Consider the following 27,024-nt stretch of genomic DNA (forward strand, 5'->3'; position numbering starts at 1 on the left):
ACTTCTCATTCATTATTTTATTGATTTACATTAATGATATTGTAATTGTTAGTCCCCCCATAGATGTCATCAATTTCATCAAATAAATTCTACATACTTAAATCAAATTAAATGATTTAGGTGACTTAAAAAACTTTTTGAGATTGGAAAGTTCAAAATATTTTACTAATATGATTTTATCTTAAAAATATTATACTTTATAGTTGTTGGAAGACACTAGTTTCTTGTCATCTAAACTAGCACTCAGTCCTATAGGTCTTAAAACTTAGTCAAGTCTTGACGAGGAAGAATTATTATCTGATGTGCATTCTTTATTGGATGTTCATTTACATATTATTATACATAGTCATTTCAAGGCTTGATATCTCCTTTATTGCCCACAAACTTAGTCAGTTCGTACTCAACCTCGATTCCTTATTTGCAAACAGCACATAGCTATTTTTTTATTCTATTTTTTTATAAGCTCCTTACAATTAAAAACTTTTTTCTGATGTTGATCGGACATCTTATCTATATTCCAAAAAGTATGTATCTAATATATTTCTTGGTAATGTCATGATATCTTAGAAAGTTAAAAAGTATCCTACAGTTTTTAAGTCTTCTGCAGAAATTGAATACTATATACTAGCCATAACAGCTAGTGAATTAGTCTGGATTAACTAATTCTTTCATAATTTCTAAATTGTTGTTTCACAACCTATATTGGTCTTTTGTGACAATCAAACTATTAATCACATTGTTTTTAATATAATATTTCATTAATAGACTAAACGCATTAAGATTAATTATTACTTTGTTATTAATCAGCTGCTTTTAGAACACATTAAACTTCTTTCTATTTGGAATCATCATTAATTAGTTGACATCGTCGCCAAACCTCTATTTTTTCAAAATATGCTTCATCTTCCTTCAAAGATGGGAATAAAAAACAATTTTCTTCCATTTTGAGGGGGAGTATTAATTAGATTAATTAGTTACAAATTAATTAGTGGTAATATATATAAAGCTACAATCATGTACAGATTATCTCAATTAATGAATATTAAGACATTTTTACCCTAGCAATACAGGCAACTCATATGTTTAATCATTGTTCCTATTTATATTATGTTTAGATAAATTTTTAGTAATAATTAATTAATGTATGACAGTGATTTAATGACAATGATATGGAATGAGAATGATAAAATTTTTTACGTTTGGATGATTGTCTATTAATATTTATTAATGATATATTTTTGTTTAAATGATAAAATGATATGTTTGTATTTTTAGTCAAATTATTAATTTAATCCTATCTATTTATGTAATAATAAATAATATAATAAAAGTACATAATGAAAAAAAATATAAATTATTTATCAATATAATTACATTTATATTTATATAAATAATTATTACACATAATTAAATTAAATTTTATATTTAATAAAATAATTAATTTATTTATTTATATTATCACATTAATTTAATTTTAATAAAAATAAAATTATTTATATATTAAAAATAAATAATTATAATTAAAATTATTTCAATAAATAAAAAATTAAAATATATTTAAAATAATTACATGAATTAATTTATTAATTAATATTATTTTAAAAAATTAATTATTAATAAAATTTTATTTGTGATGATAAAAATAAAATTAAATATATTATATATAAGTATAAAAAAAACAAAAAGTAACATCACGTACTAACGTTTACTATCATTATAAATAAACAAATATAATTTTTTTACGTATTTGAAGTAACATGTATTAATTATCTATCATTCACCGTTTGTCCAAACAAAATTGTTACTTCTACGTTCGACGAACATACTTATCCACAGTTTCAGATGAGCTGCTAGAGGAACAGGAAGTCGATACGGAGAAAGGGCGACGAAGATGAAGCTAAAAGTGTATGCAGACCGAATGTCTCAACCATCTCGGGCAGTTATCATTTTCTGCAAGTACTTCTTCTTCTTCTTCTTCTTTCTAGGTTTTCCATGCTTCTATCAATTTACTTTAATTTCTTCATCATTTCCCAATCAGGGTCAACGGTATTGACTTTGAGGAGATTAAAGTAGATATATCCAAGGGCCAGCAGTATTCTCCTGAATTTAGAGGTCTCTCTCTCTTTTTCTCCTCCCCCCGACAAATTTCAGTATTACCATAGACATATATGTGGGTGTTTATGTGTGTGCGGGTGTTTGTGTATGCAAAGAGTCTATTTATATGTATTGATCCTGTCAAACAGACAATCAGGATATGATGCATATAATTCATTCTTTGGCTAGTAAAACAGAGTAAAAAATATAATATCTCAAATTCAAAGCGCAGAAGCACTTAGTCGTCATATGATTTTTTCTGGGATATTGGAGTTAATTGAGCTATGCTTTGAGCTCATTAGATTTTGCCATGATGATTATATCCTTTGAATATGAGTGCTGGACTTGGATATGAAATGTTCCCACCCCATTTCTGGATTTGGGTACAGTACCATATTTTATATTATATAATACAAGCACCAATTGATATGCATAGAGTTCTTGTCTGGCACGTAAGATATGTTAGTGGTAGTGTTTTTTAGTGCAACATAGCATATACACAAATGTTTATGAAGAAAGTTCTGACCACTTTCTTTTATTTATTTTAATGGACATTACAGACATAAACCCTATGCGAAATGTTCCAGCTATAGTTGATGGAAAATTTAAGCTGTTTGAGAGGTACTAAAACTTGAATTATTTTTATAGTCATCCATTCATTAGCTGGCACTTAATATGGGCCAGTTGGGACTGCTTCTCAAATGTTAATGTTTTTACTGCAAATATTTTACTTTGATGTATGTTGTGTGTGATATTCTTTTATATTTATGATTATGGATTCTAACGGCTAAATTGTTTATTTGACTTAGTCCAAGATATATCATGTATTAGTTTTTGTGCTCTATTGGTAATGATATAACTCAGTCATTCTATGTTCATGTGAGACATACCAGCTTATAGCTAAGTGGTTGATTTATTACTAAATGTTTGTAATTGTTCCATATTTTAGTCAGTTAAGACTCTTAGTTTTTTTCTGCTTTTCTTTTTTCAAAATAATCTCCTGGGACATTGGAGTTTGCCGCTTTTTCCTATGATCTAGCTTAATGTACACTGAATTTCAAAGGACCATGTCAAGGTTTTTTAAATATTTGTTTTACTGCTTTCAAATCCTATTTAGTTACCCTCTCTATTTTACTTTTGCAGTCATGCAATTCTTATCTACCTTGCTTGTGCATTTCCTGGAGTGGCAGACCATTGGTAAGTTTAGTGTTACCTGTTATGCACCCATGGTTAGTTCTTCAATATGTCCTACACACATATACATATGAACAAAAAAAAAAAAAAAGAAAAATGATTTTGGCTCAAAGTGCATGTAAAAACTATCCAATGAAGGAACTGATTCCTTCGTTGTAGATTTACTAGGCTGCCTTCTGAAAATATTTCTCAATAACACAGCATATGTTCTATGCACATTGGTATTATGTTTTCCAGCTTAGTTGACCAGAACTTCTCTTCATACTTTAAGGTATCCTTCTGATCTTTTCAAGAGAGCCACGATTAACTCCGTATTGGATTGGCATCACTCGAATCTGCGCCATGGTACAGGTATGAGTCTCAAAAAGAAAAAGTTTTCAATCAACTTCGAAATATCTTTCTTGCTTTATATTTGGTGAAGTTGAGTGGGAAATCATATTTCTTTGTGGCATGGACCTAATTATAAACTTGTGGAGGTATTGCAGTTCATATAGAATATGAACTTATATTAATGTTTGCTAGGTGGTGAAATACTAGTATATCTGTGAAGAAAAATCTCCTACCAATCTAGCTTTACTGGATCCTTAGTGATGTGATGGTTTCTATTGTCATAGCCTTTACTCCCGTGTAGTTATCTTGTTGAATGTGGTTTAGAGTTTACACTATCTATCACGGACTATAGTAAATTAGTGACTAATGCATGTTTTACAACAGCTGATAAAAACATATTCATGTGGCAATAAATGGAAACAGTATTCTTTCATATTAGATAAAGAAAAGAAATGGTTCCCATTGATTTGTGACAGCTTACAGGAGTTTACTACATGTGACTACTAGAATTTGGAATGCATGAACAATCTGGATATTCAATAAGATTGAACCATTACTGAAATGCATCTTGAGCAATAATTTTGGTGAAACAGATTGTGACTTTTTGCATGATATAGGGACAGGGATTTTTACTTGCACAAAGCAGCTACAATTTCAAGTATGTACCGCAAACAACTTCGAGCCATTTGTTCTACATGATTTTCAGATCCATGATTATTCTAAGATTTTTAATAGAAATAGGAGCCTCTAACTTGCCTCTCCTAAGATGATATCATGGCATGGTCCTTTTTTTCCCCTATTGCACAATTACATATCTAATTTTACCTACCTATGATTTATTCGTTATATTTTCCAGTTTCATTTTGCCTTCTTCCATACCATACTTCTAGGAATAGCTCTCAGAATATATGGTTAATATTTGTCTGAGGTTTATGTGTCTGTTCATCTGTGGTTAATGGGGATACTAATGTGCTTTGGTTTATTTCAAAAAAAAATAATGTGCTTTGGTTATTCTTTAGCTACAACATCGCTCTTTCTTCCACGCAAAGTGCATTTGTTGGTCACTTTACTTTCCTCAATTCTGAGGGGCTATGGCTTACTTTAAAATTCCTCTTTCAGTGAAGTATCTTCTAAATACTGTGCTAGCACCTGTCTTTGGCCTTCCATTGAATCCAGAAGCAGCTGCTGAAGGGGAGGAACTGTTGTCCTCGTCTCTGTACAAGATAGAGTCCATTTGGCTCAAGGGCAATGGGCGTTTCTTGTTGGGTGGCAATCAACCTTCCATTGCAGATCTCAGCTTAGCGTGTGAAATAATGCAACTGGAGGTATTTGGATGTATTTCAGTGCTTCCATGCTTTACATTGTTATTCCCTGGTTGAATTGGAGAAAAAATAAAAGTAGTGCAGCATACTCCCTTCATCTCCCACCTCTACCAAATGGAAAGAGGCATGTCCAGAATAACTGAGAAAAATAGGAAAATGAATTGAGAATACTGCTAAGCTGGCAAGGTAGTTTTTACTAAATGCCTTCATTGTTTATACTAAATGCCTTCATTGTTTATACTAAATGCCTAGGAATCAAATTTCTATTTTGAAAGCATATCAGTCCAGTTTTTTTTTTTTTTGAATGGGGGAAAGGGAAAGTGATTGAAGCACCTAGAGGCATCAACTGCATGCCTACTGTGAGTTTTGGTCATTATGCCCACATTACCATTCATTTCCTAATTTGGCAGGCTATTAGACTGTTAGAAGCATACCTTACATTTGTGTTTAATTACACAGAAAAAATGTTTTCGACTTCAAAAAAATGGATGGAACTTGTAGTACATCATGCCAAGTTCTATGTTGATTCCAGCCTTAGTCATGCCGTTACAATGTGCTTTGAGGGCTATTAAATGTTTCTATGAGAAAGAAAATTACTTGGAGGAAGAAACACTAATTTGATATCTGACAAAATGATTTATTCTGTACAAAGGTTTTGGATGAGAAAGATCGGGCTCGGTTGCTCGGCCCTCACAAGAAAGTTCAGCAATGGGTAGAGAATACAAGGAATGCAACTAGACCTCACTTTGATGAGGTACACAACATCCTTTTCAGAGCCAAAGAAAGAATACAGAAGCAGCGGTCAGCGGAAGCAGATAGTGTTTCTGGCAGAAAAACACTGCTGTCAAAAATATGAGAACTTGCAAGAGTGTCTATATTCATGTGATGATAGAACAGTGTTAGAATAATTTCGCTTGCAAGTGAATTAAAATATTTCAAGAATCTGTGATAAAATGTAGGTATTCAGGCCTAATAAAGGAAGAATTTTTGGCATTTAGAAAAAGGGTTGAATGGTAGATATTGGGGTTTGGTTGTTTTAGTTTTTGATGATGAAGCTGTAACTCGTTCAAGTAGCCATGTCGTGGCCCCAGCTGTATCTGTGGCTACATATATTTTTGGCGGACTGGAGATGTTGCGAGAAAGTAGCACAATTTAGGGGAATTTTCTATTCTTCCATTTCCTGAGAACCAAACAGCAGGAGCAGGATCATTCTTTTAGGAGCACTCTTTTTATTATGTTATGTTGCGACACAAGCAGCTTCTTCCATGTATGTATCATGTCCAAGCAGAAGAATGAAATCATCAGAGAACGTTGTACTCATAACAAAAAAATTCTAATATCCCATTCTTCTCATACAATTGATATGTCCCAGCAATCAAGGTTCCAATAGATATGGCAAATGAAGCAATCAACACTATCACTATCAGTTGGAGTTGAATTTGATTATACTTTATATAAATAATTAAATATATACTTTAAATATTTATAAATTATTAATTAAAATAAGTTTTTGAGATGGAGTAAAATAAAATTTTCAATAAATTAAAGTATGTAAGTTTTTGTTTTCAATTTAAATTAAAATGTCTGAGACTCCTGTTTTCCAAGTATTTTTACTTAATTTTTTAATAATATCAATTCAATAACGTGTAACCATGCTTTTCCAAATTTCCCCATATCTTCCTAAGGAGCATAAAGAGAAGTAAACAAGACATCAAGGTGAATCTAGTAATGGTTTTCAGGAGAATTGATACATTTGCATGGCCTAACAATTTGGCTTCAAATGAAACAAGAGCAGCTTATTACAGTAGCACCAAATTATTCAGCCTATACACAAGAATTAAAAATACAATTATTCGACCTGAATTCCCCATATCCCAAGATTGTTTAGCTTCTTAGGCCTTTTGTAATACTTTAACAATAGAGAACAGCATACTACACTTACTGAAGAGGCTGCCATTGCAGCACCTGCAATCCATGGTGGTAACCGGAATCTGGTAGATGGGAATAGAGCTCCAGCTGCTATTGGAATGCCAAGAAGATTATAACCCAATGCCCAAACATAGTTCAGACGGATACGGGAAAACGTTTTCCTGGAAAGGTCTATGGCTGTTATAACATCCTCCAAGTTACTTCTCATCAGAACAATGTCAGCTGCTTCTATAGCAATGTCTGTACCAGCACCTATTGCCATACCAACATCTGCTGCTACAAGTGCTGGAGAGTCATTGATTCCATCTCCCACCATTGCCACAACATGACCTGATTCCTGTCAATGTTACCAACCGAAATGTCAAATGTGAATTTTCAATGCATATGTAATTTTCAGAATTCTTTTAAAGTGAACCCGGCATTCATTCTTCTTATAGAAGTGGCTGAAACTACGTGCATTCTTGTGTCATTTCTTTTTCTTTCTTGCTCATTGTACTATTCAATTAATTTAACTAACTAATATATGTACCTGTAGATCTTTAACTTTCTCTGCTTTCTGCTCAGGTTTTGCTTCTGCAATAACAGTTTCAATTCCCACTTCCTGTGCAATGGAATTAGCAGTCCCCCAATTATCACCTGTCACCATGATGCTCCTAACTTTCATAGATTTGAGAATGGAAATGACTTCACGAGCAGTTGGCTTCAGTGGATCAGATATGGCCAAGACTCCAGTAATTTCACGGTCTATGGCTACTAGAATCCCAGTTTGTGCCATTCCTTCAGTTTCTGTTAACATATCTTCAGCATCAACTGGAACAACAATATCATTTTCTAGCATCAGGCTTTTGTTTCCAACTATTATCTCCTTGTTGCCCACAATAGCCTTCACTCCATGGCCAGTAATAGATATAAAATCCCGTGCTTCTGGCCAGACAGGGTTCTCCTCATCTTCTCTAAATTTTTTGGCATACTCAACAATAGCCTTGGCTAATGGGTGCTCACTGTTTACCTGTTATGGATGCGGAAGGCTAAAAAGTCATTATATAAAAATATATATATATTGGAATTCACTTTCAACTGTATAAAAGCTATAAAATGCTTCTTCGCAGAAAATAGAAGTTTTGAAACATAGATCGTTTCAAATGGCAATGATATAACATGCATGATACTGAAGCATACCTCAGTTGCAGCTACTAGTTCATAAAATTCTCCAAGTACCATATTTTTCAGAAGTTTGGTGTTAACAACCACTGGCTTCCCAACTGTGAGAGTCCCCGTTTTGTCAAATACAATGCAATTTACCTACAAAAACATCAGAAACTTTTAATGAAAAGCACAGTTACTTCTGCAGTTGAATGCTTTGATTTATGGCTTCAAGGCTGGCAGGCCCCACAGCAAGAATAGGAAGAGAATTTAAGAAACAAGTCTAATAAGATTTGACTATCAGGTCTCAAATCCTATAAATGCATCTGAAATTATACCAAAATAATACAGAGAGAGAAGAAAGACATTGAACATCCTTACATCTAAGGAGAGACAGATTATATATAATTGAATATGAGGATGTTGATGCAGGCATTCAGTTTGCAAAAGAGAGTAACTAATCTTTATAGTCATAGAAAAGGTTAGTCAAGAGCAAGATAATGTCAAATGCTAACCTTATGTGCACTTTCTAATGCTTGACCTCCTTTAATGAGTACTCCTTGAGATGCACCAACTCCTGTACCAACCATTACAGCGGTTGGAGTTGCCAGTCCAAGAGCACATGGGCAGGCTATAACCATCACAGAGATACCAAACTGGAGGGCTAACTCAAAACTATCCATTGAAGATGGTATCCATGATTCTGGGTAGCCATGTAATTTTCCAGCTAAGAACCATGCAAGCCAAGTTGAAAATGACATAATAATTACCTATGCAAGATAGTCATAATTAGAGAAGGTCAATACCCTATGTTTCTACTTAGATAAGCATTAAATTGTGTCCAGGAAGCAAAGAAAGTTTTTAAACAACGTACCAAAGGCACAAAATATTTAGAAGTTCGATCTGCAAATTTCTGTACTGGAGCTTTGGCCATCTGTGCTGATTCAACAAGACGAACAATTTGTGCAAGAGCACTCTCAGAACCAACCTTTGTTGCTTTAATATGTAATACTCCATTCTCATTTACAGTTCCTCCAATTACTGGATCACCTTGTCTTTTTGGCACTGGCCGTGCCTCTCCTGTTATCATGCTTTCATTCACATGGCTCTGCCCCCACAAAACATAACCATCTGAAGCCACTTTTGCACCAGGAAGGATTTTAACTACATCGTTCTTTTGTATCAATCGACTATCAATTTCTTCTTCAGAAACCACATTTCCTTCATTGTCCAGAGTTAGAAGTATTGCTGTCTCTGGTGTCAAGTTCATAAGCTTAGCAATGGCCTCAGAAGTCTTTCCTTTTGCCAAAACTTCTAGATATTTTCCAAGTAAAATAAATGATATGAGCATTGCACTAGTCTCGAAGAAATCAGTGCCCATGAAATCTGGAGAAGTAGCAGCTCTCAACACCGAGTATGCTGAATAGAAGTAAGCTGCATTTGTTCCCAGTGCAATCAGAACATCCATATTGGCGGAACCATGGCGTAGCGCTTTGTAAGAGCCTGTGTAGAATCGCCAACCAATAATGAACTGCACTGGTGTTGAGAGTATCCACCTTATAATCTCTCCAACAGACAGCATATTAACTACCTTAGTTTCCAGTCCATCCTTGATTCCCGGAATGTACATAAAAATCATAGCAATTAGAAAGACTGGAATGGTAAAAACCAGACTCCACAGGAAGGACCTCTTGTATTGCTTAATCTCCTCCTGTCTATGAGTTTCTCTTCCTCCACCTCCTTCAGGAAAGATAGTTGCCTTATAACGCCCTGAACCAGTTGACTCTATTACTCTAATGAAGTTTCTTGGTCCTGTCATGTCAGGTTTGTAAGACAGAGAAATTTTCTTAACCTCAGGGTTCATTTCAATGCTTTGAATCCCTGGCAGTGCTTCAAGAGACTCTTCAATCATTCTCATAGAATGATTTGTACGGACACCATCCACTTGAAGATCAATCTTGTTCACATCTTCGCCGGTACTGATAAGTATGGCTTCAAATCCAGTATCTTCAATAGCTTCCAGCAACTGATTGTGGCTTATAATTTTCGGATCATAATAAACTTCTGCTTCTTCAGTTGCTAAGGCCACTTGAGCCTTCTGTACACCATTAACAGTTTGCAAAGCTCTCTCAACAGTTGAGGAGCAAGAGGTGCAAGTCATTCCATTTATGCGTATTCTACATACTTGAGCGGATTTCTCATTTGCATTATCACTGATCAATGTTGCTTCAAATCCAGCATCTTCAATAGTTTCACGGATCGTCTCCTCCTACAGAATGTTTAGTAGAAATTAGTGAAATAATCACCATGAAAAGATAAGATCACAATCCATTCTTGTTTGTGTGGGCTCAGCCAACTCTGACCATTCTTGAACCTTTCCATCTAACATATCCTACTTCTACCAATGTTAAAAATATGAAAAAATAAGAAACAAACCAAGATCATGATCAATGTGGTTTGTGAAGCCCTTAGCTTAATTGTTCAACGAACAATCTAATGTTATATTTATGCCTTTCCTTTTCCTTTGAAAACATTCTATGCACACACAGCCCAGAGGACTCTAAGGATGTATAAAGTCTGTACCTCACGATACAAACCTTACGGCTCAAACAACCTATAGCCTTGGTTAAGAAAAAATAGACATAGCAACGGACCATATCATCATTGATATTTCTATCTAAATCTTTTAAATAATAAACATATCGAACTACTAATTTGAAAAAATTTGATGTTATTATATAGCTTGTATTAGCTAAGCTCACGAATTTTATCATTGTATAATAAAACGTATGTCAAAACAAAAAACTATGGTAACTCTAATGACATAGCTATTGACAAGTATTAACAATAACTTATTATTAAGTGGTCATATAACATTTTAGTATGTCATAAAAGCTACCTAATTTGATTGGGAGAATTCTTCTTCCTATGCAAGTATTCCACTTAAATTTTTGTTTTCGCTTCTCCAAACGAATTTTTATTTCTCTTGTTTTTCAATATAAATTGAATTTAATCGTAGTTACATTAAATTTTCTGATACAAAGATTATAAAAAAATTATAAATCTAACATCTTCAATACAAAAGGAATAAATATCTAAAATGAATATATTATTAAACATGACAATCATTTTGATAACTTTATTTAACAAATAATATGAATATTTTTGTATTATTTATATTAATTGAGTAATTAGAGGCAGAATAACAACTATTTTTTCTATTCTCATCTCTGATTTAGATATGGCAGAAAAAAATGTTCTGTTTCCGTCTAATGGAAAGTCAAACAGGCCCAACAAAAACCAGATTCCTTCCAAAATCGGATAAAGTTGTAACCCCCAAATTTTCAATTAAAACTCAGTTTAAAAATTTAGTATAAGGACACTTCTCATTTAAAATTTATTAATGATAAATATGTATCATTGAATTAATAGTTATACATATTTTTTACTCAAAAGAAAATAAAATTTAATATGGGCATACACAAATTAACCCTAAAACCCAATCATCAATCAGATACTAATGGCTGCTATAAAATTTAGTTTAATCTAAAAGAGTGGCTTTTATGAAACCCCTTTAAAAAGCCTAACAAGATTAGTTTAAAATAATTAAACTCTCTTGAGAAGTTCTTTAAAAAACACTTAAATAACTTCAATTTTTTTTTTAATCACATAATTCTTTGAAGAAATTTTTCTAAGCTCTTTAAAAAAATAAATTTAAAATACTTAGAAACATTAATAAGAGTTTATTTATTTAATTTATTAAAATAAAAAAAAATAAAAGTGCAGCAACAAAATCATATATATATATATAAATATATATAATTTAAATTAAATTGTTAAATAACCTAATAAGAATCTCATATGGCCAAAATTATAACTTTATTAATTTTTATTACACAATAGTAATATAATATGATGATAATAACACACGATAAAATTTGAACTTATACTCTTATAAAGAGTAATAGAAGTATCAAATTTAGTTGTGCACTATGTATTATCGTTAAAATATTATATTATTTAATTAATAAAATAAATGTTTCTACTTCAAAAAGAAAATTATCAACTCCATAAAATGAATCTCATAAACAGCCTCACGATGGATGGGGGAGCATGACTTATCTGTCAACCATCCATCCACGTGAGTATTAGATCTTTGAAGTGGAAAAGAAAGAAGAACATGATGGACGGATGCAAAAGAAAACTAATCCTCCTCCACTAATTACTTTAACGCATAAGGGAAAAAAAAAAGGAAAAAGAAAAAGAAAAAAGAAAACAGAAACACCCACTACAAATTTAGAAGTCAAACTAAATGGAGCAATCTCAGAGCTAATTCAAGCTGGCCATTGTTGCAGCACCAAACATTAACTGTTCTCGCTAACAAAGTTTTCAAACACACTTAGAAAACCAAAAGAAATATATTTGTTATTTTAAAACTTAATACTTTTTTTTTGTGCTGTTTGTTAAAATAATGATTAATATGATGATATTAAATTATAATTTCTTTAATTTTATTCTTGAAAAAAGAATTTTCAATAAAAACTAAGTTTATTGTCATATCAGGTTAATTATTTATATTCATGTTGGTATCGTTAATATGTAGAATTCTCTTATATAAATTAAAACAGTACTAATTATAATATACAGTAAACGAAAATGTCATATAAAAATATATATATATATATTCATAATAATAAAAGAAAGTACACGTTTTTTTTTTTTATAAATATAAATAAAAACATTATAAGAATTTTATTATGGTTTATTAAAAATCTTATAATTAAATATTTTACATAAAATATATATTAATAACTATAAATTTAAATACATGGTTTCTAAGTAAAATTAAAATATTATTAATTACAAACATTAATTCAATTATTACTAAACGTCTTAAAACTCAATATACAATATAATGATAACCATAATTCCGGTACGCATTATGTAATAAAATATACATATATAATGTATATATTAGATATGTTCATATTTATTAGATTGTATTATATGAAAAATAATTAAATTAAATTTATATACATATTATACATGTATTATATTAATTATAAAAATTGTATGATGAGACTTAATGTGTTAGGATTACATCTAACTTTATATATATACGTATAAGGTTACAATTTGTTTTTAATTAAAAATTAAATTTTTAAATGATGCAAAGAATTTAGATCGCCACCAAAAAGCGTCATAATCATTCTCATGATGGGAAACATGACTTATCTCTCAATCATCCAAAAGTAAAGCATAAATCTTGTGTTGGGATCAAGTGGAAAAGAAAGAAGAACAGAAACCACCATATTACTTTTTTTTTCTGTTTGTTTACCAAGAAAATGGATGCTTATCATGTATAAATATATATATATATATATAGACCACAGATTAAAATTAGAAACCTCGTTCGAGAGATCCAGTATAAATATTTATAGGGAGGGAGAGAGAAAGAAAGAAAACAGAAACTCCCACTTACAGATCAAAAGTCAAATTAAACCCAGTAAACCAAGCAATATCCCAGCTAATTCAAACACGCCGTTGTTCAAATAACATAAAAAAATCAGTTTACGCTAACTGTGAACAAAATTTAAGGAAAACATCATTGCAATAAGATCGCCAGCTTGATCAATGATAACGATAACCACTAACCAATCAAATTTTTCAACAAGAAAAATATTTAAAAATCATTTCCTTCAAAAACCAAAAGAGATACTACAGATGAGATCAGAAACTTTGGGATTATTGAGTTAGGGTTTACGTACGTTAACGAAAGTCGGGTAGAACAGAACTTGTGCTCGATTGTTGAGGACATCGACGGCGGCCTCTTGTATTCCGGGAAGCCGCTTTACAGCCTTCTCGACGGAACCGGCGCAGGCAGAACACGTCATCCCCATCACGCAGAACACGGCCTTGGACACGTTGTTCTCGTCTTCAACAGAGGAGATTCCCTTGGGGTATTTGGGCATGGAAGGGTAGTGAGGCCTGGGAGACAGACCGCCATGGCTATCGTTGCGTATACAGGCCAATGCCAGCATCTTGGCCGCCATGATCGAGAGGTTGCTGTGTAAAAGGCGCGGTTACGTATCGGATGAGTGATTAAATATGTGATTTGAAAATTTGAAATTGCAAGCAGAGAAGGGTTTTTATAGCGGCAAATGGATTTTCTTTTTCTTTTTCTTTTTTTTTTAATAATAATAAATATAGCGGCAAATAGAATATACTAGAGATATTGCGTGTTAAAGTTTTACGCATCATGATTTCTTGGTTCCATACACACACATATAGTGGGATTCCTTATTTAATATTTTTAAAATAGTTTTATACGTTATTTTACGTAAAAATATAAGAAAATAAAAATTCGCACTAAGAGAAATGAAATTAGCTTTAAATTATTTAAAATTAATTTATTAAAGTCGCGGTTAGTTTATATTTTAATTCTATTCACATGACTTGAGAATTATAGTGTAAATTTCAGTTTAAAAAACATTATATTTTAAATAGAATTGTGTATTTTTGTACTTTTTTTTTTTTTTATTGAGACATAAATAAACAAATTAAAAACTATGAATTATTGACTGTAAATTATTAAAAAAATTCATGTTACGACAATTATATATTTTATTTTATTATAATTCACACGACAATCCTGTATTACACGAAGAATTTTTACATATATAAATAATAATAATTTTATATATATATATATATATTTATTAACCGTTGAAAATTATTTAACCAATCACAAAAGATGCTTGCATATATAAATAGTGATTATTATATATAATAAAATGTTGATTATATAAAGCTGAAAATTACATGTACATTATTTTTTAACATAGGAATGACTAGAGAGATTATTTATTAAATTTGAACTCCCAAAGTACATTAATAAAATTATTAAGGGACATTACAAATTGTTTTTTTTTTTTTTATAGAATAAAATATATAATGTAGAATCATTCAATTTTAATTGTTTTATTTGAATATATATATATATGTTATAAATCAACGATAGTTAAATATAATAAAATTTAATTACTAAATTTATTAATATATTAATAGAATTATAATAATAAAATAAAATTAAATTTTAATTAATTTATTATATTTAACGACTAAATAAATATTATGTATGATAGTTACATTGAAACAATTATATAATATATATATATGTTTTATTTTTGTAAGATTGAAAGAGAGAGAGAGTGCGTGTGTGTGTTTTTCATGTGGTGGGTCATTAAGTGGGCAGTCACCCCTCCCCCCATAAGGGCCCCCTATACTTACGGCTTCATTTTAGAGTTGGGTTCCCAATTTTAAAGAGCTGACATTGTTGACCAAAAGGAGCTCAGAATCCAATCATTTATAAACTACATCCCAATTGATTTATTTATTATTATTGACCCTTAATCCGCAAGAAACTGGGCCCATGATTTACGCCTTATTCCGTTGACTTTTTGAACTGGGAAAATAATGTACGTATCCAAATGGGTCAAAAGAAGAAAGCCCAACTGGCCTAGCTCTGACTCACTCGCTATATTTTAATATAAAAAAGGGCCTGTATTATTATTTTATTTAAAAAAAATTCTTAATGAACATATCCAAATGGGCTGGACTTAGAGAACTTGCTATATTTTAATATAAAAATGGGCTTGTTTTACTTTTTTTAAAAATGATTGATGTACAAATCCAAATGGGTCAAAAGAAGAAAGCCCAACCGGCTTAGCTCTGATTAGCACGCAAAGGCATTTTTTATGGACTTAGAAATGGGGAGGAACCAGACTTGCTATATTTTAATGCGAAATGGGCTTGCTTTATTTACAAAGATTCTTGCGCCTAAAGATATGGGTTTAGACATTTCGAAATTTATAGCAAAATTTATCATTTTTAAGTAAAATAATTAGAATTTACCTTTTAAAAAAATTAGGATCAAACCAAAATTTAGTCCCCAAAAGGTCATGGTCAAAAGTAAATTCATGATAAATTTTAGTTGATCGGCAAGGTTAAATTGTTAGATTTTTTTCTCACATGTGAGTTTATTATGGGCCCTGATATACTTGTCAGGCTATTAATTTTGTGAGCTCGTTTAAAAAGTGACCAAATATAGTTAAACAGTATCAGACTTTAATGCATTGGATTTAAGTATTAGTTTGTAATGTGTACGTACTATTTTTGTAGTATTCTCATTTTATAATGAGTAAAATGAGAATTATAAAAGTTTGTCGATATAAAAGCGGATATGGTCCCTGAATCACAATTTTTGAAATCTAGTTTTCAGAAAAAATTAATTTTTAGGCATTGTGTTGATTCAGAAGATTCTACCGTTTAAATATGTCATGTTCTGATACTCGATATGAGGCGCAATTTCTGTTCATGTCATTTTCATACAGTGAGTTCATAAAATATATACATACATAGATAAAAAAAATACAATACAACCTAACATCTCATGTAGTGACATCCAATGTAGTATGTACAGTAACTATATATACAAATTACGAGATTAGAATTTAGAGTATAATAGAACAAAATAAAACTTCTCGAATATGCACAAAATATACAAAAACAATAACTCTTTTACAGGTTCTACTCATCTAGCAGCAGTACTGGCTCTTCATTCTCATCTGAAAAATATTATGGTAAAATTTAATAACTTTTACCAACTCAATAAGTATTCTCGTTTTCTCAACCTAAATAAAATTTCAAGCAAAACACACGGTAAGAAACAAAAGCAATAAAAATATTTCAGTGCCAAATTCATGTTCTTATTTTTACTATTTCACATGTTTCTAATCGATCTTATGAATTCTTTCGAATATCATATACAAGCCTCAAATGTATATTCTCATACTCTTGAAAGTCATAAATACACTAGAATATCAATCATCATTTCAAAACATAATCACACATATATAAAATATCACAGATAAACTCGAAAGGTCATTTATATGATTTCATCGCGTGATGTCGTTTATATTCTCTATGAGAAAATGCGAAATGAATCATCTTATCGCATGGATAGCACACACACAATAATCTTACAATGACCACAGTAGGTACGTTTGCTAGATGACTCACACTCACAAGTACCTATCCACGTCTGGATTATGTTTCAGACTCTATCCATGTCTAGATTCACTATGCCCGCTGAACTTTAGTCATACACACACACTCCCTTTCTCGATTCAGACTAAACGAGAAGGTATTCAAGGTCCCTAACCTCTCATTCCAAAATTCTTAATTTATTCAAATAAACATTTCACAACCTTAATTATTTTTTTTTTCCTTTTTATTTTTATTTTTATTTTATTTCTTTTTATTTTTCCATTTTTCACTTAATTAGGAATTTTCTAAATTTTTAATTTTGTATTTCATCAGTTCAAATAACTCACAGTCTACTGGGTTTGCTTTCTGGTTTCGTCTCCTCATAAGGTTCCAATTGCTTAGGTTTATTGATCATAATTTGGGTTATGTTTTCCATCGAAAATTGGGTCAATGTCCCTTCAAATTTCAAAATTAAGTATTTTTATGAAATGAATGCACTGTTTAAAATTCAAACTCTGTCAAGATTTAGAAATACTTGCATTCCTATGTGTCTTTCCGGATCTGCCTGAATGTCTTAATTCTTTGTACACACGACATAAATTAATTAAAATACTTCGAAATACTAAAATTTAATTTAATCAAATTACGGGTTCTAACGACCACCCAACGGAATAACCGAAATTATTGGGATCTGTACTCGAAAAATCTTTCAGCTTCCTGTTCGATGAATCAAATTCTCATTTTTGAGGAAGACTTTTCAGCTTCCCATACGGCAAATTGAAATCCCAAAAGGCAATTCTGGCCTTCATTCCTGTGGAAGACCTTTCGGCCTCTATTCCCGCAGAAGACCCTTTGGCTTCCACGGTGGTTGGGTTTTCCCCCTTCCCAAGGAAGCTTCCTCGGTTCCCATATGGATGGGTGGCTTGGCCAAACCCGCGCAGCCAGCCAGACACCATCCCCGCTCCACCCCCGCTCAATAACCACCAAAAACACAAAAAAGTTTTATCTTTCTGGCATGGGGCGATTCGGCCTCAGTTTAGCTCCCGGTGGTCTCCTCTCAGCTACTCTGTGGTCCTTTAGCCCCAAACCTGCACATACACACACACAAGTGAACACTCGTTTGGTAAAAAATACAAACTGAAAGAAGAAAATGAACGCATCTAGCTCGGGTATGGTGCTCGAAAAACCCAAACAACCTCAATTTTGGATTCCACCATCACACGGTGCTCCTCGGTCACGATTCCCCTTCTTCTTCTTCCTCTTTCGCGATTCTCTCTCGTATCCTCTCCTCTTGCACGGTCGTTCTCGACTTTTCTTCTTCCCACTCAGCCACCTCATTCTTTTCTATTTTCTCTCCTTTTTTTCCCTTCCCTTCTTCTTTTCCGGCCTCTCTCTTCTTTCCTCTCTCTTTTCTCTCTCTCAGCTTCCCCGCGCGACATCCTCTCTTCCTTCTCTCCCTAATTGCCTCTTTCTTTCTTTCTCTTTTTCGGCTTCTCTCCCAAATGAAAGAAACCCGAATCTCTTTCTCTTTTATACCCGTTCCCTCAGCTGTTGGATCTTCATGACTTCATCTGGACCGTCTATTTCCTTTTAAATATCCTTCATCTAATCTCCTCCAGTGGTCCGATCTGCACCATCCATTTTTCCTGATTTCTTTTGCCCCCTTCTACTTCCACTTATTTATGTTTTTACATCCTTTTTCTTAAATGCTTTCATTTAAATCATAATTCTAATTTTTATTTTTATTTACAGTTCTTTTTTTTTTCTTTTTAGGTGAATATTACAATTGTCCCCTCCTTATAAAAATCCGGTCCTCCAAATTGCTATATCTATATAGTAGGTGAGGAAATCGAGCTCGTATCGAATCTTTAATTTCTCAAGTAGCTTTCGTTGGCAAATGATGTCGTCAGAGTACCTTAACCATCAAAATAGTCTTATTCCTCGATATCCGCTCCTATTTGTACAATATATCTATGGGCATTTCCTGATAGGATATATCTTCATCAATAGGAATCTCCTCATACTGAATTACATGCGAGGGATCAGGATGGTATTTGCGTACCATGGATACACGAAATACATCATGGATGTTAGCCAACTCTTATGGCAATGCCAATCGGTATGTAATCGATCCAATTCTCTCCAGTATTTTTAATGGTACAATGAAGCAAGGGTTCAATTTATCTTTCTTTCCAAATCTCATAAGGCCCTTTATTAGTGACACTTTCAAGAACACATGATCCCCTGTTTCAAACTCCAAACCCCTTCTATAGTTATCTACATAATTCTTATGTCTGCTTTGGGTGGTTTGAAGGTTTTTCTTAATTAGGACAATCTTAGAGGTAGTTTCTTCAATTAATTTGGGTCTAATTAATTTCTTGTCCCTAATTTATTCCCCACACACAGGAGATTTGCAGGGTCTGCCATAAAGTGTTTCATATGGAGCTGTACTAATACTGGACTGATAGTTGTTGTTATAGGCAAATTCAATCAATAATAGATGGTCGTCCCAATTTTCTCTAGTGCACAAGCCCTAAGCATATCTTCTAATGTCTAGATGGTTCATTCCGTTTACCATCCGCTTGTGGGTGGAATGCTATGCTGAATGATAAAGTGGTGCCTATGGCCTGTTGAAGACTTGTCTAAAACCTGAAGGTGAAACGAGCATCTTGATCTGAAACTACTGATACCGAAATTCCATGAAGTCTAATAACTTCTTTAATATATAATCTCGCAAGTTTATCATTGGCAGAAAATAAGTTGACTTCATTAATCGGTCTACTATCACCAGATAGTAGTTTGGTTCATTTTAGTCCTAGGCAAACCCATCACAAAGTCCATAGTGATATGTTCTCACTTCTACTCTAGAATTGGTAGAGGTCAGAGTAATCCCTCTAGCTTATGGTGTTCAGCTTTAATCATCTGACATGTGGGACATTTACTAACAAATTCGAAGATATATTTCTTCACTTAATCCACCAATACCGAGGTCATAAACCCCAATATATTTTGGTGATGCCTGGGTGTATGGTAAATCTAGAATTATATGCTTCCTCTAATATGAGTCTCTTCAAGTTATGATCGTCAGGAACGCACAATCTTCCTCTGAATCAAAGCAACCCATCATTGTGAACTCTGAAACCAGGTCTTAAATTCTGTTCAGCTTCTCTCTTCAAGGTCCCTATAACAGTGTCAGTTTCTTGAGCATTTTTAATTTTCTAGATCAATACTAGCTCAATTCTCAAACTGGTTATATACATTCACTATTTGTGAACACCTTATTGTAATTCTTGTAAGGTCTCTAGAGTCTTACATTTAGAAGCTACTAGTTTTGCAATCATGTCGAAAGCGCTGCGACTCAATGTATCAACCACCACATTTCTTTTCCTTTGATGGTAGGATATTTTGCAATCATAGTCCTTAAGAAGATCCATCCATCTATGCTTGCGCATGCTCAATTCCCTCTGCGAGAAGAGATACTTTAGACTCATGTGATCAGTATAGATCTCAATGTCTCTCCATACAGATAATGACGCCAGATCCTAAGGGCATGCACAATTGCAGCTAATTCTAAATCATGGGTCAGATAATTTCGTCCATGATTCTTCAATTGTCTTGGCCCATAAGCGATGACTATGTGATTTTACATTAACACACATCCTAAATCCTGGACTGACGCATCAGTATACACTGCATAACCCCTTGATCCACTAGGTAGTATTAACATTGGAGCCGTCACAAGTCGATTTTTGAGTTCTCTAAAGCTATTTTCATAGTCTGGGGTCCATTCAAACTTAACATCCTTCTTAATAAGCTGGGTAAGAGGGGTTGTAATCTTAGAGAATCCTTTCCCAAATCGGCGGTAGCACCCATCCATACCAAAAATTTTCGGAACACCCTTTACCATAGTAGGACATTCCAATCCTATGATAGGCTCAACTTTTATTGGATCCACAGATACTCCGTCTTTAGAAATCACATGACCCAAGAAAGTAATCTGTTCGAGCTAGAATGCACGTTTACTCCATTTTGCATACAACTTTTCTTTTCTAAGAGTTTTCAGAACTTGCCTTAAGTGTTCAACTTGTTCTTCTCGACTCTTAGAGCAAATTAATATATCATCAATGAACACAATAACAAATTGATATAACAAATGGTCAAACATCCGATTCATCATGTCCATAAATACCGTCGGAGCATTCGTCAATCCAAAAGGTAAGACCAAGAATTTATAATGGTCATACCTGTTTCTAAAGGCGGTCTTTAAAATATCCTCGGGTTTGATCTTCACTTGATGGTAACTAGATCGCCAATTAATTTTGGAAAATATTTGTGCCCTTTGTAATTGGTCAAATAGGTAATCAATTTTAGGCAAAGGGTATTTATTCTTGATGATGACCCGGTTTAGTTGTCTACAATCAATACACATTCAATCAGTTCCATCTTTCTTATTGGAAAATATTACAGGAGTACCCAAGGAGAAACACTAGGGCGATTGAATCATTTCTCTCGAAGTTCTGTTACTTGCTTCTTTAATTCTTCCATTTCAGCTCTCACCAGTTTGTAAGGAGTAATAGAGATTGGTTGGGTGCCTGGTTGTATATCAATGGAAAATTCTATTTCACGGCCTGGAGGTAATCCTGGAAGTTCGTCAGGGAATACATCAAGATACTCACAGACCACCAACACATCATAAAAATCAATTTTCTTATCTTTATCACCTACCATGTCAACATTTACATGTTATGCTCAATAAATTATATAACTTAAATAACCTACTATATGGTAAATACCACCATTCAATTACGAACTAAAAGTTTCTTCATTAGGGATATTAAATATAACCTTCTTGTTATGACAATCTAAAGTCGTGTAATGAGTTGCTAGCCAATTCATTCCTATAATTACATCAAAATCTCCCACATCTAAAAGTACCAGGTCTATCTTTAATTCCCTACCAGCTATCTCTAATATAAATTTTTTATAGATAACATCAGAAAGTAATACACTCATGCCTGATGTGGATATCATCAAAATACGCTTCAAATAAATAGGTGTAACACCCAATCGTGGTGCAAAAGTATGTGACACAAATGAGTGTGTGGAACCAGGATCTACTAATACTTTTGCTAGATTCTTTGAGACAAGATGCATACCTTGAACCATATATAAGTTTACTTCAACATCTATTGCAGTTAGGGTGTACACTCGTCCCCATCTTTAAGCTTCTAGCTGTTCCTTCATAAATGGTCAATTACGGATCAGATGTTGTTTGCTACCACACTTGAAACAGGATCGAGTGACACAATGATACAATTGATTACCATGATTCTTTTCACAAGTAAGACATGTTAGTGCCTTATCAAGAGTTGATGGTGGTTTAGGAGATATCTCTGTTATCATTCTGGGCCTCTTATCTTGTGAACTAAACCCTAGAATCTACCTTCTCAGAGGTACCGAGTGTCTAGAACAGCCTGCTCCGAAGGATGAATCTGTCTATCTGTTTTCTACTATTTCTGCTTTCGCCAAAACCTCATCATAGGTCTTCAATTCTAGAATTGCAAGAGCATCGTTGATCTCTGGGCGTAGCCCCCACTGAAATTTTCTCGCCCTCTGCCCTTCATTAGTCAAATTGGCTGGAGTAAAACAGGTAACCTTAGTGAATCTTCTAGCATATTCAACCACTAACAGGTTCCTCTGAGTGAGCTGCATGAACTCTAACTCTTTCTGGTGTTGGAGTCATGCTGGAAAGTACTCGCATTGAACACCCCCAGAAATATCTCCCAGGTGATGGGAACAAGTAAAATAGTCTATCTGAATTCCCACCAACAGTCAACTTCACCCACAAGCAAGTATGAAGCTAGGATCACTTTCTGTTCATAAGTCACCCCCAAAACTCGAAATGCCTTTTCAATTTCTTTCAATCATCCTTCATCTTCAATAAAATTCTTGGTACCAGTAAATATAGGAAGATGGAGTCTTAAGAACTTTCTATGACAGTCTGGATCCATAACGACTAGTTCTAGATTGTATGGAGTCAGTATTAGAGGAGGGCTAGGTATCCATTCTCTATGCTAGTTAACAAGCTCCTCTACCATGTGGTACAACTGGTCAATATGCTCTGTAAGAACATGTAAGAGGGAGGTTGCTCCAGTGGAGTCTATCCACGTCTCATCTTACAACCCTTCATTTAGAAAAAAATGAATAGAACATTTCAAAATAACATTTCCTACTTCTTAACACCCTAATAGTTGCAAAAATACAATATTTAAACTCTAAAACCTCATGCACAAGAGATAATTCTAGGACTGTGGGATCTGATACCACCTGTCACGCCCCGATGCTCGATATGAGGCGTAATTCCTGCTCATATCATTTTCATGCAGTGGATCCATAAAATATATACATGTATAGATCAAAAAATATAATACTACCTAACATCCCATATGATATGTACAGTAACTATATATATAACACATGAGGTTAGAATTTAAAGTCTAACATAACAAAATAAAACTTCTCGAATATACACAAAATATACAAAAAAGAATCCTTTTACAGGTTATACTCTTCTGACAGCGGTGCTGGCTCTTCATTCTCCTCTGAAAAATATGAGGGTGAAATTTAATGAGCTTCACCAACTCAATAAGTATTCATGTTCTTTCAACCCAAATAAAATTTCATACAAAACACACAGTAAGAAATAAAAGTAATAAAAATGTTTTAGTGCCAAATTCATGTTCTTATTTTTACCATTTCACATGTTTCTGATCGATCTTATGAATTCTCTCGAATATCATATACAAACTTCAAATTTATATTCTCATACTCTCGAAAGTCATAAATACATTGAATATCAATCATCATTTTGAAACATAATCACACACACACAAAAGATCATAGATACACTCGAAAGATCATTTATATGGTTTCTTCGCGCGATACTGTTTATGTCGTTATTAAGGAAAGACAAAATGGATCCTTCCATCGCATGGATAGCACATACACATAAATCTAACAGTAGCCACAGCAGGTATGTTTATTAGGTGACTCACACTCACAAGTACCTATCCACGTCTGGATTAGGTTTCAGACTCTATCCATATGCAGTTTCAACATGTCACACACACACACTCCCCTCATCGATTCAGACTAAACGAGAAGGTATCCAGAGTCCTTACCCTATTCACCCCTATCATCTCATTCCAAAATTGTTAATTTATTTAAATGATCATTTCACAACCTCAATTATTTATTTTTATTTATTTTTTATTTTTTTTTTCTATTTTTCGCTTAATTAGGAATTTTTAAAGTTTTTAATTTTGTATTTCATCAGTTCAAATAACTCACAGTCCATTGGGTCTGTTTTCTGGTTTCGTCTCCTCATAAGGTTCCAATTGCTTAAATTTACTGATCATAATTTGAATTTTATTTTTCATCTAAAATTGGATTAATGTCCATTGAAATTTTAAAATTAAGCATTTTTATAAAATGAATGCACTTTTCAAAATTCAAATCCTATTGAGATTTAGAAATACTTACACTCCTACGCGTTTTTACAGATCCACCTGAATGTTCTAATTTCCTATACACACGACATAAATTAATTAAAATACTTCAAAATACTAAAATTTAATTTAATCGAATTATGGATTATAATGACCACCCAACAAAATACCCAAAATTATCGGGATCCGTACTCGAAAAATTTTTCGGCTTCCCGTTCGGCGAATCGGATTCCCTTTTTCCAAGGAAGACTTTCCAGCTTCTCAGATGGCGAATCAGAATCCCAAAAAGCGATTCCAACCTCTATTCCCACAGAAGACCCTCTAGCTTCCATGGTGGGTGGGTTTTCCCCATTCCCGAGGAAACCTCCTCAGTTCCTGCCAGGATGGGTGGCCCAGTCTAGCCCGCACGGCCAGCCAAACATCGTCCCCACTCCACCGCCACTCAACAACCACCAAAAATACGAAAAAGCTTTACCTTTCTAGTGTGGGGCGATTCGGCCTCGGTTTGGCTCCCGGTGGTCTCTTCTCAGCCACCTCGCGGTCCTTTAGCTCCCAAACCTGCACACACACACACACAGGTGAACGCTCATTTGGCCAAAAACACAAACCAAAAGAAGAAAAGGAATGCACCTAGCTCGGGTGCGTTGCGGTGCTCGAAAAACCTGAACAACCTTGATTTTAGATTCCGCCGACATATGGTACTCCTCGGCCACAATTCCCCTTCTTCTTCTTCCTCCTCCACGATTATCTCTCTTCTCCTCTCTCTATGTGCGGCCGTTCTCGGCTTCCCTTCTTCCCGCTCGGCCACCCTCCTTCTCTTCTTTTTTCTCTCCTTTCTTTTCCCTTCCCTTCTTCGCTTCCAGCCTTTCTCTTCTTTCTTCTCTTCTCTCTTTTCTCTCTCTTGGCTTTCTCGCGTGACACCCTTTCTTCCTTCTCTCCCCAATCATCTCTCTCTCTCTCTCTCTCTCTCATTCTCTCATTCTCTTTTTTCAGCTTCTCTCCCAAATGAAGAAAACCCTAATCTCTTTCCCTTTTATACATGTTCCCTCAGCCGTTGGATCTTCATGACTCAATTTGGACCGTCCATTTTCTTTTAAATCTCCTTCATCGGATCTCCTCTAACGGTCTGATCTGGGCCGTCCATTTTTCCTGATTTCCTTTTCCTCTTTCTACTCCCACTTATTTATGTTTTTACTCCCTTTTTCTTAAATGTTTTCATTTAAATTCTAATTCTAATTTTATTTTTTATTTACAATTCTTTTTTTTAGGTGGATATTACAAAATAGGTTTCACTTTTTTTATTGAACTTATGCTTTTTAATAATTAGTAGTAAAAATATTTCTTCAATGGCAAAAATGCTACATACTTTGTTTGTTCCTATTTATTCATTATGGATGTCATGTAAGTTAACGAGCTAATTATTATCCAAAAACTTTTATTTTGATTAAACGTTTTCAATGTATTTCATAATTTAACATATTCCATTTTATTCAATTACATGATTATTTAAAAAAAAAAAATTGGAGAATTTTATAATCAATATCTAAAATTACACCTTTTACTCTCGTCTCCTTTATCACTTGGCATTTCTTCCTCATTTATCAATTGTGCTCTTTCTTCTTCTATGGGTTCCTCTCAAATAATATTTTAATTTGTTTAATTTTAAGTGCCAAAATAAAAAAAAATGATTTTCCAAGTTATTTTTAAAGATTCTTAGATTTCAATATTATTAATTTACAAATAAAACTCAATTACTTGTAATAATATGCATTAAGCTTAAACTTTTAGTTTATCTATCATAAATTTCATTTATATTTGATAAAAATATTTTGTTTGATATTTGCTTAAGTCAATACCCAAATAAAGGCAAAATATAAGCAACTAAGAAAAAAAATCTGATCTAAAAATAAATTTAAAATAAGAATATGTAAGAGCACAATACAACTCAGACCTATAATTTTTTATAAAAAAATATAATTAATTATTCAATTAAATAATAATTGATAAGTAGTACCAAAATTAACTGTAACACCCAACCTCTCCTTTTTTTTTTCTTTTCATTAATTATTATTTTATGAATATAATTATTATTTATGTAATTTTAAATTGAATTTAATTTAATTTAGTTTATTTTAATAGAAATAATAATAATAATAAGGGGTAAAAATTGTTTAGGGGTTTAATTGAAAATAATTTTGAAGAAAATAGGTGAAATTTTGGGTTCTAAGGGTTTTTTTAAAAGAAAAATCGGAAACAAGGGGGTCAAAACGTAATTTAAAAAAGTTGTGCCACATTAGCTGCCCGGTCAGCAGTCCCGACCAACCAGGACGTGCCAGGTGGCAGAGATGCTGACGCGGGAGGCCACGCGTGAGGGAGCCATATGGGCGATCCGCGTACGCGCGATCAAATGGCTGAGATCCATTTACGCGCGCATGGACAACCCAGATCAAAAATTC

The 27,024-nt window shown here is 33.1% G+C and overlaps 2 protein-coding genes and 1 long non-coding RNA gene across 4 annotated transcripts; 1 reads left to right on the forward strand and 2 right to left on the reverse strand.

Moving 5' to 3' along the window:
* The first annotated feature begins 1,762 nt into the window (after positions 1 to 1,762).
* Positions 1,763 to 6,116, forward strand: LOC110812751 (glutathione S-transferase T1-like). The gene is made up of 7 exons (XM_088217768.1): positions 1,763 to 1,956; positions 2,039 to 2,112; positions 2,655 to 2,715; positions 3,238 to 3,291; positions 3,560 to 3,639; positions 4,738 to 4,943; positions 5,593 to 6,116. Exons 1-7 carry the CDS (start codon positions 1,892 to 1,894, stop codon positions 5,794 to 5,796), a joined length of 744 nt encoding a protein of 247 aa, XP_088073894.1. The 5' UTR covers positions 1,763 to 1,891; the 3' UTR covers positions 5,797 to 6,116.
* A 535-nt stretch (positions 6,117 to 6,651) lies between these two features.
* Positions 6,652 to 14,191, reverse strand: HMA5 (heavy metal atpase 5). The gene is made up of 6 exons (XM_088217767.1): positions 13,781 to 14,191; positions 8,887 to 10,281; positions 8,528 to 8,782; positions 8,049 to 8,171; positions 7,399 to 7,878; positions 6,652 to 7,206 (listed from the first exon to the last, which is right to left on the reverse strand). Exons 1-6 carry the CDS (start codon positions 14,063 to 14,065, stop codon positions 6,790 to 6,792), a joined length of 2,955 nt encoding a protein of 984 aa, XP_088073893.1. The 5' UTR covers positions 14,066 to 14,191; the 3' UTR covers positions 6,652 to 6,789.
* A 9,259-nt stretch (positions 14,192 to 23,450) lies between these two features.
* On the reverse strand, positions 23,451 to 25,996 carry LOC148266249 (uncharacterized). 2 transcript variants are annotated; one of them, XR_015818395.1, is made up of 3 exons: positions 25,240 to 25,588; positions 24,603 to 25,126; positions 23,451 to 23,662 (listed from the first exon to the last, which is right to left on the reverse strand). It is a non-coding gene; the product is annotated as an uncharacterized LOC148266249 (long non-coding RNA). The 2 variants fall into 2 exon arrangements; XR_015818394.1 differs by lacking the exon at positions 23,451 to 23,662 and having other exon boundaries at positions 24,517 to 25,126; positions 25,240 to 25,996.
* Positions 25,997 to 27,024: the final 1,028 nt, after the last annotated feature.

Source organism: Carica papaya, chromosome 4 (genome assembly GCF_054855325.1).
Source record: "Carica papaya isolate Zhongbai chromosome 4, ASM5485532v1, whole genome shotgun sequence".
Taxonomy (NCBI): Eukaryota; Viridiplantae; Streptophyta; class Magnoliopsida; order Brassicales; family Caricaceae; genus Carica; species Carica papaya.